At 35.8% G+C, this 12,516-nt stretch overlaps 1 protein-coding gene and 1 long non-coding RNA gene across 5 annotated transcripts; both read right to left on the bottom strand.

Moving 5' to 3' along the window:
- Window positions 1-80: 80 nt before the first annotated feature.
- LOC110795391 (uncharacterized) lies at window positions 81-8,428 on the bottom strand. 4 transcript variants are annotated; one of them, XM_022000394.2, is made up of 12 exons: window positions 8,270-8,428; window positions 8,087-8,195; window positions 7,902-7,965; window positions 7,002-7,103; window positions 6,854-6,918; window positions 5,870-5,962; window positions 5,609-5,688; window positions 5,217-5,427; window positions 3,317-3,372; window positions 2,706-2,828; window positions 1,193-1,376; window positions 81-752 (listed from the first exon to the last, which is right to left on the bottom strand). In XM_022000394.2, exons 1-12 carry the CDS (start codon window positions 8,290-8,292, stop codon window positions 657-659), a joined length of 1,206 nt encoding a protein of 401 aa, XP_021856086.2. In that variant the 5' UTR covers window positions 8,293-8,428; the 3' UTR covers window positions 81-656. The 4 variants fall into 4 exon arrangements, with proteins under 4 accessions (XP_021856086.2, XP_021856087.2, XP_021856088.2 ...); XM_022000395.2 differs by lacking the exon at window positions 7,902-7,965 and having other exon boundaries at window positions 8,095-8,195; XM_022000396.2 differs by lacking the exon at window positions 8,270-8,428 and having other exon boundaries at window positions 8,095-8,201.
- Window positions 8,429-10,627: 2,199 nt separating this feature from the next.
- LOC130465697 (uncharacterized) lies at window positions 10,628-12,247 on the bottom strand. Its single transcript, XR_008925713.1, has 3 exons — window positions 11,644-12,247; window positions 11,467-11,550; window positions 10,628-10,839 (listed from the first exon to the last, which is right to left on the bottom strand). It is a non-coding gene; the product is annotated as an uncharacterized lncRNA (long non-coding RNA).
- Window positions 12,248-12,516: the final 269 nt, after the last annotated feature.

Genomic DNA, 12,516 nt, shown 5'->3' with positions numbered 1-12,516 from the left:
AATTGAGGGTTATTGTTGAATCATATACTGCTACTTTGGAGCAATTTCAGAAGTGTACCAACATATATCCCAGAGAAATATACAGAGAAGGTACGAGTACTACCACGTATGCGTAAACTAACTAACAACTCAAATCATGTTACAAAACGCGTCCTACAAACTTAACCAGAAAACACAAACTAGAAAATCTTAAGAGTATACATTTCTGAGCTATTAGAAAGGGATATTCAATCAGCTGAGATTGAAAATAGAGCATATGTCTCACATTTTCTCCTTACATATAAGGAGAAAATGTAGTAGAGATCACCAATAGATAAACATTAGGTGCACGGTGCACCCGTAATATTTTCAGATTGAAAGTATCGTTTGTATCAAACCATCCGGGACTCCTGAGCCACAATTTGTGCATTACTGCCAAATCGGTGAAGAATCTTGTCCGCATTTATGAGGAATTGCCTCATTTCCCCATCTTGCTCCAACAAACAAAGTCCAATTCAAGTACAAATTGATACAAATACTTGCTGTAAAACAAAATCTGCGGACAGTAAACTCAAACAGCATTGGAGGTCGGTCTCATCAGTTAACATAAATAATGGTGGACCGGACAACTAGATTCAGGAAGCTGTGGTATTCATGGTAGAATATTAAAGATGAAGTTATGGACGCATTTGCTCCAAAAGTATCTCTTCAATGCCATCCACAAAATTTGTTATGCTTTCCCGTATATTCAGATCAAAAGAATTTGCCATCTCCTGCAAGGAAAAAACCATATATAAATTATATGCAAATATTTTTGGCAATTACTGTTTTTCCGGCTGATTAAACAAAGAATATTTTTATTTTATAAATCCTTATTATTACATGATTTACATCAAATGCATAGCCAGTATTAATCACATAATTCACCTTTTTTTTCACAGCTACCAAGATGGATTGAGCTACAATATTATTAGAAGTTAATGATCCAAATGGAAAAGAAGTTATCCTCCGGTCCTTCCTTCCCAAATTACTGCCTCGTTTGCAGTTCTAGGGTGTCTAAAGATATTCTACACTTCTTGGGGTATCAATCAAGCAACCTTTAATAACTAAAGCACAACGATTTTTTCTTCAATACAGATAGCAAGACTCATTCTAGGATAAAGGAATAATAGCAACTGAGTATAGTATACAAAGGAATGGAAAAACCACTTACCTCAACTTTGGAAAGCAAACTCAAAGAAATGTCTTTTGAATTCTGATTAGAACTCCGGAAAGATACTAACTTCAATGGGGAAGCTGATAGTGGCCAACCCTGAGAAGGCTTTATAAAGGCATCTATCCCACCATTCATGTGAGCTATAATTAACTCGTCCTTATCCAAATACTCAAATGAGTGCCTGCAACAGACAAAAAGAAGATACAAATATAAGAAATGATTTGCCAATATGAAAGATCTTAACTGCCAGTACTCAAATGAAAGATTCCTGCGAAAATTCTACAATTTGGAACCACTATCCACCAATGTGTGTTATGCAATTTTAAATTTCATTTCTAGTTGTAATCTTACTCTATGGACAAGGTGCAGAAACAATGCCCTTTTCTAAATTTTAAAAAGAAGAAAAAGGAAATCATACTAGCTTCTTTACAGATTTTGAGTGCGGGGACTATGAGAACTCTTCAATTATAAAAACGGGATAAACATTGGCATTTTACTATTGCTTTAATTGCTTACACCACTGAAAACCAAGGACACAAATTTAAGAAACGAAGGTAACTTTGAGCTGCAGATCTCAAAGTACTATACACCAGGTGAATGCAATTGTCATGTTATGCCTTACATAAATCAGTATCAACTACTGCTCAAAGCTCCATGCTCTTGAAGTCCCTTTTCTCTTTTCTAGCAATGTGGGAAGGTGAGTTAGAACTCTACCATTTCTGTTGACCACAGATTTGATTACCATGGCCACTGCGCTCCCTTTCTTGGAGGTTTCACTTTTATGTAATCATAGCAGCAGATATTCCATTAATCCATTTTATCTATCTGTAGTGTTTTTCGTTTTTTCGTACTATTATTATTATTTTCTTTTTTCATTACTATTTTATTTATTTTTCCTATTTAGAGAGTTGGACCTCCCAAGAAATTCAAATTCACTGGCAAGTGGAAACACTACGTCTAGATTTCTTTTGATATGCTCTTTTACTTTCTCATTTACTACATCGTTTATCCTATTTCAGTATTTTAAATCTATTCTCACTATTTTTCTCGCTCATACTGCACTTTGATTCTCCTTTTTCTACAGTGTAAAAAAAGACCAGATAGATATATCATTGGTTAAAGCTAGTAGGATCCACCCTTACAAGAAACAGAGCATTCATGATAACCCCTGTCTCATGTAGGTCAAGCACATGGTTTGAACCAGGAAGCATGTGATCACAAACTCACTTGACAGCCATAGGCCAAAGTATAAACTACAACAATGAGAAACTGACAGAACCTAAGGGGATCCCAATATTTCTGAAGCTTATTTTTCTATGTTTTCCGGAAGATTAGACAACAAGATTACACCTGCCTAGTCTACTTATTAGGTGTGGTTTCACTGTTTTGTTTCTTTCTTAAGATTGAATAAATGAATCAAGTACCCAAATTTTAAAAATGATACACATTAATGAATATCATCCTTCCAAGCATGTAGATGTGCAAGGAAAATTTGTAGAGGAAAAATCACCTGGACTTATTAGCACTCTTCACCACAAGCTGTCTTATGGTGCACATGGCAATTCTGTCTTGGACTTTCTGCAAAAACCATCCCAAGGAAGACCTTGTTTGGGGCACCACAGTAAATAACTTGCTGGCATGATGACAAGAAAATAAGTCAGGTAAACAACAAATAATATATATAATGACCGAACAATGAGTTCTAGAAGAAAAATCAGTTAAGTGTACAGATTTTTAACATAGATATCCTTCACCAGTTAGTCGATGAAATCCTAAAACGTAATAAGTACACTTCGTTTATAATTTCTCTTATCCCATTATTCCCACAATTAATATCTTTCGATGTTTTCTACAAGAAATATTTTTATGCCAAAATTACCAAATACGGAGTATAAGTTAACATTACAAAGACAAGTACTTCAATTTGTGTAAGAGGAAAATGACAAAGTAGAAAGGCTACTTGGGATAAGACAACTGGAGAAATCCAAATTGTCATTCATGGAGCTAATACTCATTTTGGTGAAAGGAGGGTTCAAAGTTTTAAGTAGCTTCTCTTAAAAGTGGTAGGAAATTGAAAGTACTGGAGAAGAGCAACTGAAAAGGGTAATATGAAAGACAGACCTGAAGGTTTTTGTAGCTTCGGCAATCTCCCCTATGTAAACATCATTAGGAAAAATCTGCAGACATCAGACAGCATAAGTCTTTTACAAGCAGTTAAAAACCCAGCACTGATTTAGCCTCTCAGCTTCATGATCGAATAACAAGCAATACGCGATCAACATTTAAATAAAAAGACTCACTCGTTAAGTACATTTTAAAAATAAAGGGAAAATAATTAATAAAATAACCCAATACGTCAACAGCAAGTTATTTGTTGTAATTTAATTTTTGATGTTGTGATCAATTTATTTTGTTATTATGTTGAAAGACTCCCAACCAAGCAGGACAATCACTGGATCCACTAGTGAATCATGGCATAGATGGTTTTGCAAGTTGTAAAATTAAAGCATTTGCAAGTTGTATCATCTTAAGTATTGCAGCCAGCTCTCGACTAAGAGAGACAAACAAATTGCACATCAAAGTACAAGCTATTACTCTATCCTTGGAAATACGACGAACCAAAACCATGTAAATGCCTTAAAAACACACAATTATAGGATCTTATACTCCTTACACCCCTCCCCCCCAAACCAGCATGTCTAGAAAATATGGTGAGGTTCTATACGTCCATAAAACCATCATATCTTGTCTGAAAATGTATTAGCATGCCAGTAGCACAAGTCCATCACCCCCTACCCCCCAGAAAAGAAAAGAAATTATCTTGCCCAACAAGTGCCAATCTCAAATTGCAGTGACATAATTACCTGGTCTCTCCATAATTGTTGGCTTGTTGCGCATAGGCTATATATGCTCCATTTGTCCTCTGAATTAGAAATTCATCTTGGATATTTTATTATCCACACTAGCTGTCCAAACAAATTCGTGCAACTTATGCAGGCAGGCATTATTGCACGGGGGAAAGGACATTACTAATTAATGATCTTAAAAGACACATGTTCGGATCGAGGTGGACTGGGTCCTTAACTTAAAGGTATGAGTCAGGAGGTGGAGGCACATCCACAAACAGAAGCCGAGGCCCAAAATTTTGCAAGAATGCTTGTAAATCATTTCACAAGCATATCTTTTCTGCTTCACATAATTATTGACAAACAAGACATCTAGACGTATAAATAGTGAATGGCATAAGCATAATTTGACACAAAAGACAACTTTGCAATTAGAACTGCACCAAACCCACAAAAATATTGGAAATGTTTTACTATGGGTGCAAACGAGCCGAGCCGAGTAATACCCTGTCATGTTCATTTCATTTAATTTAGGCGAACCCGAGCTTTCAACCGAGCTCAAAAATCTGTTCAAGCTCGAATCAAATTTAAGAGAATTTGTATTGTGAACGTCTCGTTTATTAATCGAGGTCACCATTAATGAGCTTTTTTCTTAAACAGGTGTTTTATAAACCATCTTTGCGCTTTAGAGTTTAACGGTTTAACCCGTTTGAAAATATAATTTGGAATGTGCACTAGCAATTTAAAGTTCACATTTTTATTCTATGATATTTTTTTGGATTTTAAAAGTCAAAATAAGATTTTTACCTATAGTAAAATAATTACGTATGACGAACTTGATTATGAACATAAATAGACGAGCTTGTTCATGAACATAAATAAAATGAGTTTTTCATGAAATTAAATGAAAGAGCATAAATATGTTTATGTCCAAACTCGTTCATTAGACGAGGTTCAAATTGTTCAAGCTCTCATTTGTCAAATAAACGAACATGAACGAGCTTTAGCCGAGCGCGAGCCCGAGTAGTTTATTGAGAGTCTCGGCTCATTTGCAACTCTAAAACTATTTTACACATCAATAATGTTATAATCAGGGAGAATGATATTTTCTCTGTGTCAAGCAGAAACACAGCGCTTCCTGAATTAAAATGATGAAATGGTTTATATGGTTGTACCTCCACATTTTTCAGATCCATAGTCCCATTCACGACCTCTATTAACAACTCATGGTTCACTTCAGACTGCTTGATATAATCTTCAGCATTAAGCTGGCACATCACACCTTCTGGAATGTACGTCTTTAGTGACACCTTTATGGTGTTTTCTTCAAAGTCTATCACCTTCAACCCAGTCAATGCTTCTTCAATATTTTCAATAGCCTCGATCCTATAAGTATAGGGGGGAAAAGGAGGGGGGAAAAACCAAGGTAAGAACATGTTTCAAGCAAAGCAAGTCAAAATGATACTGAACCGGTGAATGTTTGCTCCATGTGTAAAACTTGCAGGCTAAGGGTACAACAAAGAAGAGTGGCATTTGTTTCTATGGTGTGGTAAAAGTGAGCATCTACCTTTTCAAGTCGTAGTCAAGATCTTGCATGGAATTCAATGTTATATTGTTCTTCTCAATTTGATGTTTCAGCTTCAAAACCTGGATGATAAGAAAGCTCAAAAACATAAAAATTCCACCTAATGGTTGACCCTGAGGTCCCTAACCAATGACACGTGGCATATGTCGAGAAAACACTTTCGACACAAGTTACTGAAAATTAAATTGGTGTGGGCCAAAAAGACCTAGCTAGCACCATAAGGATGTCATGAAAATAGTTCACCTCTAAGTAGTCCTCATGAAGTGCTTTTGCTTCAGGTTGATCCTCTCCAGATTTCAATTTATTGTGTTCTACTATTTCTGCTAGCCCCATTTCCTGTATTCAACCACATGACATGTCAATAAGTACTGTATAGTTTACAACACTTTTGGTTGGCTCAGCCGAAGAAAACTTTCTACGACAAGACCATCTGAATCAGGAAATATTGTCTATTCCTCATAAGCTGGTTCAACTCTTGGGCAATTTCACTGGAAACAGGTGTCTGCGAATGGTACAAGTTCAATCCTTGAACGAAATCATTTTCATTTCTCTGAAACTTTTAGAAGACAATAAAACAGAAGCACGCTATACCTGAAAACAACATCAAGCCGCCTTCTTAAAAAAGGATAGCATGCTTCTAAACGGAAGTTCAAAGGAATAACAATAGAGTTAGAGTGGCAACCTCCTATAGGAAAACAAGAAAACAAGTTAACTTCTAAAGCATGGAGGCAGCTCAGAGAGTGAAAAGGTTGGGCAAAGAAAATTTTGTAGGATTAAAACAGTTAAACTAGAAAATCTATGGCTATCGGGTTGGTGTTAGGATCCTCTCCACTTCTTTTCATCCGTTTCTTATCTTATCATCATGACACTACCCGAGTTTTAAAAATAATTCCTAAAAAACCCACCTATTTCCCCCTTCATGCAATTACAACCGTTGATTTAGTAAATGAAGAGTATCCTTACTCATCGGGCTGTGCTTAAGTACACAAAGCAACCAGTTAGCAATTAAAAGGGGAAACAGCACCCAAAGCAGCAACAATTAAACAGCAGTCTAGAGAAGTAATATATAATATCATGTAATAACACTGATAAAGGAACCAACTTCCAAACCAATATGTATTTACAGGTTATAACACAATTCTACCACAATAGTTCAGTTAAATTGTTACCAACAGTTCTAGTAGGCCTTCTAATTGTGCATCATTCCAATAAATGTTGACAACTAACCTCCGAACCAGTGTTCTTCGCAACATGGTGCAATAATTCAAGATTACTTTCCAACTGACAAGTCCCTGAAATTTTCAGAACCATCTTATCAAGTTGTTTGGCATCCATAACCAAAAACCATGAAAAAAATGATGATCCAGTTACCCACATTCCGTGCATGACTTTTTAAGATGATCGATTTCCTTAGCTAAGGAATCACCTTCAGCCTCCGTCATCCTAAGCTCATCTCTAAAACGATCCATGTAAGCATCTGCAAGCATGATTCAGGTATAGATCGTATGAAAGCCTTTTGGGGACAAATCTACAATCCTTCTACTGTTCTACATTGTTGTAAAACCAGTGTTACCTAATTCTTCAATCATCCCACGAACCGTGAATCGAAAAAAGCGAATTATAACATGAAAATTGTACGTTTTTTGTCTATTTTAGCAAATTAGGTAGAACCTTGAACCCATACCCAGTCACATACTAGTGAATCAGGTAACAGTGTGTAAAACGCATAGAAGTATTATAGAGTATTTTATTTCATTAGTTCCACAATCAAGACCTGAAGTAATATACAAGTAACTCATAAAACTGCTCCAGGGAAATATACAAGTAATATACTATGCTTAGCAGGTGTACCAATTCACGACACATCTAAAGACTAGGCACTCTATCCATCCCAATAACACGTAACTCTCTTGGAATAGGAATTTTGTATTGCTATAATACTCCTTTCCCACTTCGATAGTCTAAAATTTTATATTGGGATATTCCAAAATAATTGGCCACTTCTCAATTCTCATATCTAGTAAGTTAAATTTTGATATTTCTCATATCACTGTTCCCTTTTTTTTCAAGAACTAATTGTAGAATTATACCAAGATGTTTGATCTTAACAATTGTATAAATTATCAAGGATAACTATGGTATTAGAGATGGGCAGAGGGAGTATTTGTTAGTGTACTAAAATTACCAAATATCTCTATTGTCACTCGCACAGAAATTAATAATGTTTTCATTTCACAAATTCATGTGTTTTTTTTTTTAAAAAAAATTAGCTTACCTAGGTCTGTTTCTTCGGAAGAACCGACATCCAAGTACTCTGAGACAATTTGTTTGACATTGATCTACATAATTTTTTTTTCCATTAACAATATAAAAACAAAACCCCAATTAATTTGGAGAACTAATTTTAAAAAAAACCCATTAAAATTTAAACAAAAACAAAAAGAAAGAGGGAGAGTGGACCTCTAGACCTTGAAAGCAATCTTCAAGCAACTTCTTAGAATCCGACGAGGAAACTACGGAATCGTCACCGGAATTTGTGAGGATGATGGAGGATAATTCGTCAATTCGACTGGGAAATTACGAAAATACTCAGTATGAAAGAGGTAATTTGGTCTGAAAGTGATTAGTGAGGAGAGAAAGTACCTGCGAATAGTTTCGGCCTCCATTGTTAGTGTGAAGCTTTAGTGTTGCCCTCGGCTGAAACTTCAAAATTGGAGAGGGACCACTGGCAGACTAGCATGCTGTAGAAGAACCTTCAACAACCGAACCGAACAGTAAAGAGTCAGTTACCCATTAAGAGCATCAATTATAGCTCCCTTTTAGCCCCCTCTTAAGGAGAGAGAATCTCTAAGAGTTACCTCTTAAAAAAAATAGGGTAACTCTTAGCTACCTCTTATTTAGAGGTTGATTGGGACATCTCTAAATAAGAGGTAGCTCTTAGAAATAAGAGGGGGTGATGTGGAAGAATGTGGTGTATTTTGGTATTAAAAATAAAATTTAAAATATAAAAAAACTATATAAGAGGTATTATTTAAGAGGTAGTCTATTTCTTGATGTTTTTGGTAGCTAACTCTTGTTAAGAGGTAGTGATGAGGTGTATCAAGAGAGAGATTAAGAGGGGGCAAATTAAGAGTTAGTCTATAATTGATGCTCTAATAGCCGGATTGAGCCGATGAGGAAAAAAATTAACACTGTGTTTGGGAACCAAGTGAACTTGGAAATGTGAGGAAAAGTAAAACTATGGAAATCTGTAGAAAAATAAATATGAAAAAATATGTAGAAATCTCAAGTTTTGATTTGTTTGACTAAATATTATGGAAAACGGGAAAAATTGAAATATCTCATATATTTCACTTCTTTAATTTTATTTTCCACATATTTTCACAGTTTTTCCATCATTTTTGAGGGAAAAAGCGTGGAAAATAAAACAAGAAAAATATAACTAATTGATTTCTATTATGAAATTAGAGAAAAAGGGAGAGAGAGGAAGAGAGAAATTGTCAGTTATTACTTCATTCATTATGGGATCTATAATATATACACATACATAGCATTCTATAGGGGTAAGATATAATGGGCATCCACCCTAATATATATTTTATAACACTCCCCCTTAGATGTCCATTATCCAAAACAATACAATGTCATATAATGCGCATGAAATGTTGCCTCATTAAAAACCTTACCAGGAAAACCTAGTGGGAAAAACCATGGTTAAGGGAAAAAGAGTGCAGCGCGCATTTACTCCCCCTAATGACAACATAACTGAAGATCTTTGAGACGGCACAATCCAATAAGGTGAATCAACTTTTTAAATGTAGCGGTAGGAAGCGCCTTAGTAAATAAATCTGCCAAATTTTCATTTGAACGAATCTGCAAGACATTTATATCGCCATTCTTCTGAAGGTCATGAGTGAAAAAGAATTTTAGTGAGATGTGCTTTGTTCTATCACCTTTGATGTATCCTGAAGGAAATAATGCCCTTGGTCCAAGTATGCATTTAATGTTAAGTCTAATAAATGTGGTTCAGTATTAATTAACAAGTTAATAATTCAGTGAGATCAAGTGAGCTGAATGCCTAGCTAGAGGCCGCTTCAGTTCAAGTGGAATTAATAATATTAATCCACAACTTACTCTTAACTGAACCCGTAGGGTCACACAAATAGTACGTAAACGGATCAAGTATTTAATGGCATTAAATACTCCATCTATGGAAATTCGGAATCGACGGATCTTGGTTTCAGTGGGAGCTGAGATCGTCAAAGGCAAGTAAATGAATACTCCGGAAACAATGATATTGCCGGAAACAGAAATATGGATCGTATCGGAAATATAAATATTATCCAAGTCGTAGATGTTGCCGGAAACGGAAACATGGTACGTATCGGAAAATATTATCGGAAATGGAAATATTGCCGGAATTGAAAATATTTCCGGAAATGGAAATATTGTCAGAATCGGAAATATTATCGGAATCGGAAAATAATTCCGGAAACAGAAATATTAAATATTTGTTCGAAACGGAAATTAATTCCGGAATCGGAAATGTTAAATATTGTTCGTATCGGAAATGAATTCCGGAATTGGGAATTTAATGGGAAGCGCATCGTACGAATTAGCATTGGACGAGACTTGCTAGACGAAGGCCCAGCACGAAGCCAGTCCCGCGCCCAGCAAGCCATGCGCACCAACACACGCTGCCAAAGCCTCGCCAGGCCCAGCGCAAGGCCAGGCCCAGCAAGGTATTGCGCGCGCGCATCTTGGGCTGCGCTCATGGACTGCGAGCTGTGCAGCTCGCGTGGGCCGCGAGGCTTGCGCGGGCTGTGTGGTGCTCGTGCTCGTGTGCGGTTGTGTGCGATACGAATCCTAAAGCTATTGAAATTCGTTCTTTGATTAAATCCTAATCCTAGTAGATAGAATGTAACGCCCCGACTTTTCGGTACCTTAATTATCGGTAATAAACCTTACATAACTCATCCTTAGGCTTAATTAATTCTGGGACCTGTGGGTATGGGCCCACAAATAAAATAATCCTTAATAACATTCCAGAAATAATACAACTTTTCCAAAAAATAATTATAAATCAATATTCTTATAACAACCTCAATAACAAGATTTCCATAATAAATATTTCTCATCTCGATATCTCCATAATAAACTACCAACTCCAGTAATAACTTTTCTCTTGAGCAACTCTAGCTCCTTAACCGAACCTGTACATCATCATAAAATAGAAAAACAGGAAAACACAGAAAAATGCCAAAAATGAGTGGAAAACTCAGTAATATTACTCCAACCCGTCAAAACGGTTTTATTTTGGAAATCATTTGGCACATGTCAATCATTAACATTTATTGTTCGAAATAACTAACTTAATCTCGTTATCTGAAAAACATGTGTCGGCAAGGAATCATTTCCTTTACAGCTCATTGGCAAGTACAGACTTTGACGGGACTTTTCTTACATCTTTTCAGGGGGGAACTGTTTCCCAAACTTTAACTTTAACATGGTCTCTACCTGTAACTCGCCCATTTACTAGTTCAGTTCACTTTTCCATGCCGACAAAAGCAACATCGTCTTTCTTTAAAATAACTTTATAAATATCGTCATTATTCCCGAACAACGTCTTTAACATCATGATCATAATCATAAACATCTATCATCATAAAATAATAAAGTACTTTAACATATCATCATAAAAATACTCATAATATTTCAAATCAAACATCATATCATTTAGCACTTAAGTCACATAATAGTCACATAATCACATATAAACATATAATTACATATTTTCACATACGGGCATATAAAGCTTAAATGCTGGACATAAAAATTACCTCAACTGTTCATACTCTTTCCTTGAATCCGAAATTATCGACATCCATAAGCCCCATAATTAATTTAATAATCCACGTGATAACCTCAATAACAATAATATAAATTAATTAATCATTTACTCATTAAAAACCTTTGATTAAATACCCACTTATAACTAAATCAAAATGCTTACTTACTAGTCTTTTTATTCGTAACTTGCTGGCCCATATTTGTATTTGCTCTAAAAATCATAGTCCACCACTCCCATAATAATTGTTGCTAGTAAAATTACAAGGCCCACATTACAACCCCTTTTCCCTTATGAATTGCTTTTTGACAGAAGATGAAAATGAAAACAATATAGCAGGAAAGCATCGAAGCAACTGAAGGCGCTGCACCGTCATCTCGACGATGCGGCGTATTAGAGGAGGCCGAGAAGGGTGGCAGCTGGGTGGCATGAATAAGTCGCCGGCACAAGGTGGTGGAAGCGGAGGCAGTGCCGCGGTGGTCGATCAAACAGAGGAAAGACAAAATTGGGTAGCAAAATTAATGGTTGAATTGAAGAACCAAAATAATGGAGAAAAGAAATCAGAAAGGTTAGCTTAAATATGTATAACAATGGAGTTTTTATCTCATGTTTGAGCTTGGTTTTGGTGTTGCAGATAACCGAACAAAAGAAGCTATTTATAGGGATTATTTAAATAGATGAGTCATGAAGAGAGAAAGAAATATTTGAACATTTGTCACTCTCAAAAATGCCTCAACTTACACGTATGGAAGAGGAAGGAAGAAGAAATTAAATTGAGGTTTGCAAAGTCATGAACTTGGATTGATTGTTGGAAGAAATTAAGTCAAAGCTTTGAATGCCTATGTCCTTTAGTCATACGAGAAAGAAGAAGAAAAAGGCGAATGTGGCAAATTAGCCCCATAAGTTTTATCTCGTGTGCAAATCAACCCTCCAACTTTTAGATGTAGCAAATTAACCCCATAACTATGGTACAATGTGCAATTAGCTTCCAATTGTCATTTTCCGACTTAATTCTACCGGAAATTATTATTGTCGTCGGAAA

The sequence above is a fragment of the Spinacia oleracea genome, chromosome 1 (genome assembly GCF_020520425.1).
Source record: "Spinacia oleracea cultivar Varoflay chromosome 1, BTI_SOV_V1, whole genome shotgun sequence".
NCBI lineage: Eukaryota > Viridiplantae > Streptophyta > Magnoliopsida > Caryophyllales > Amaranthaceae > Spinacia > Spinacia oleracea.
This window is presented reverse-complemented; position numbering and strand designations above follow the sequence as displayed.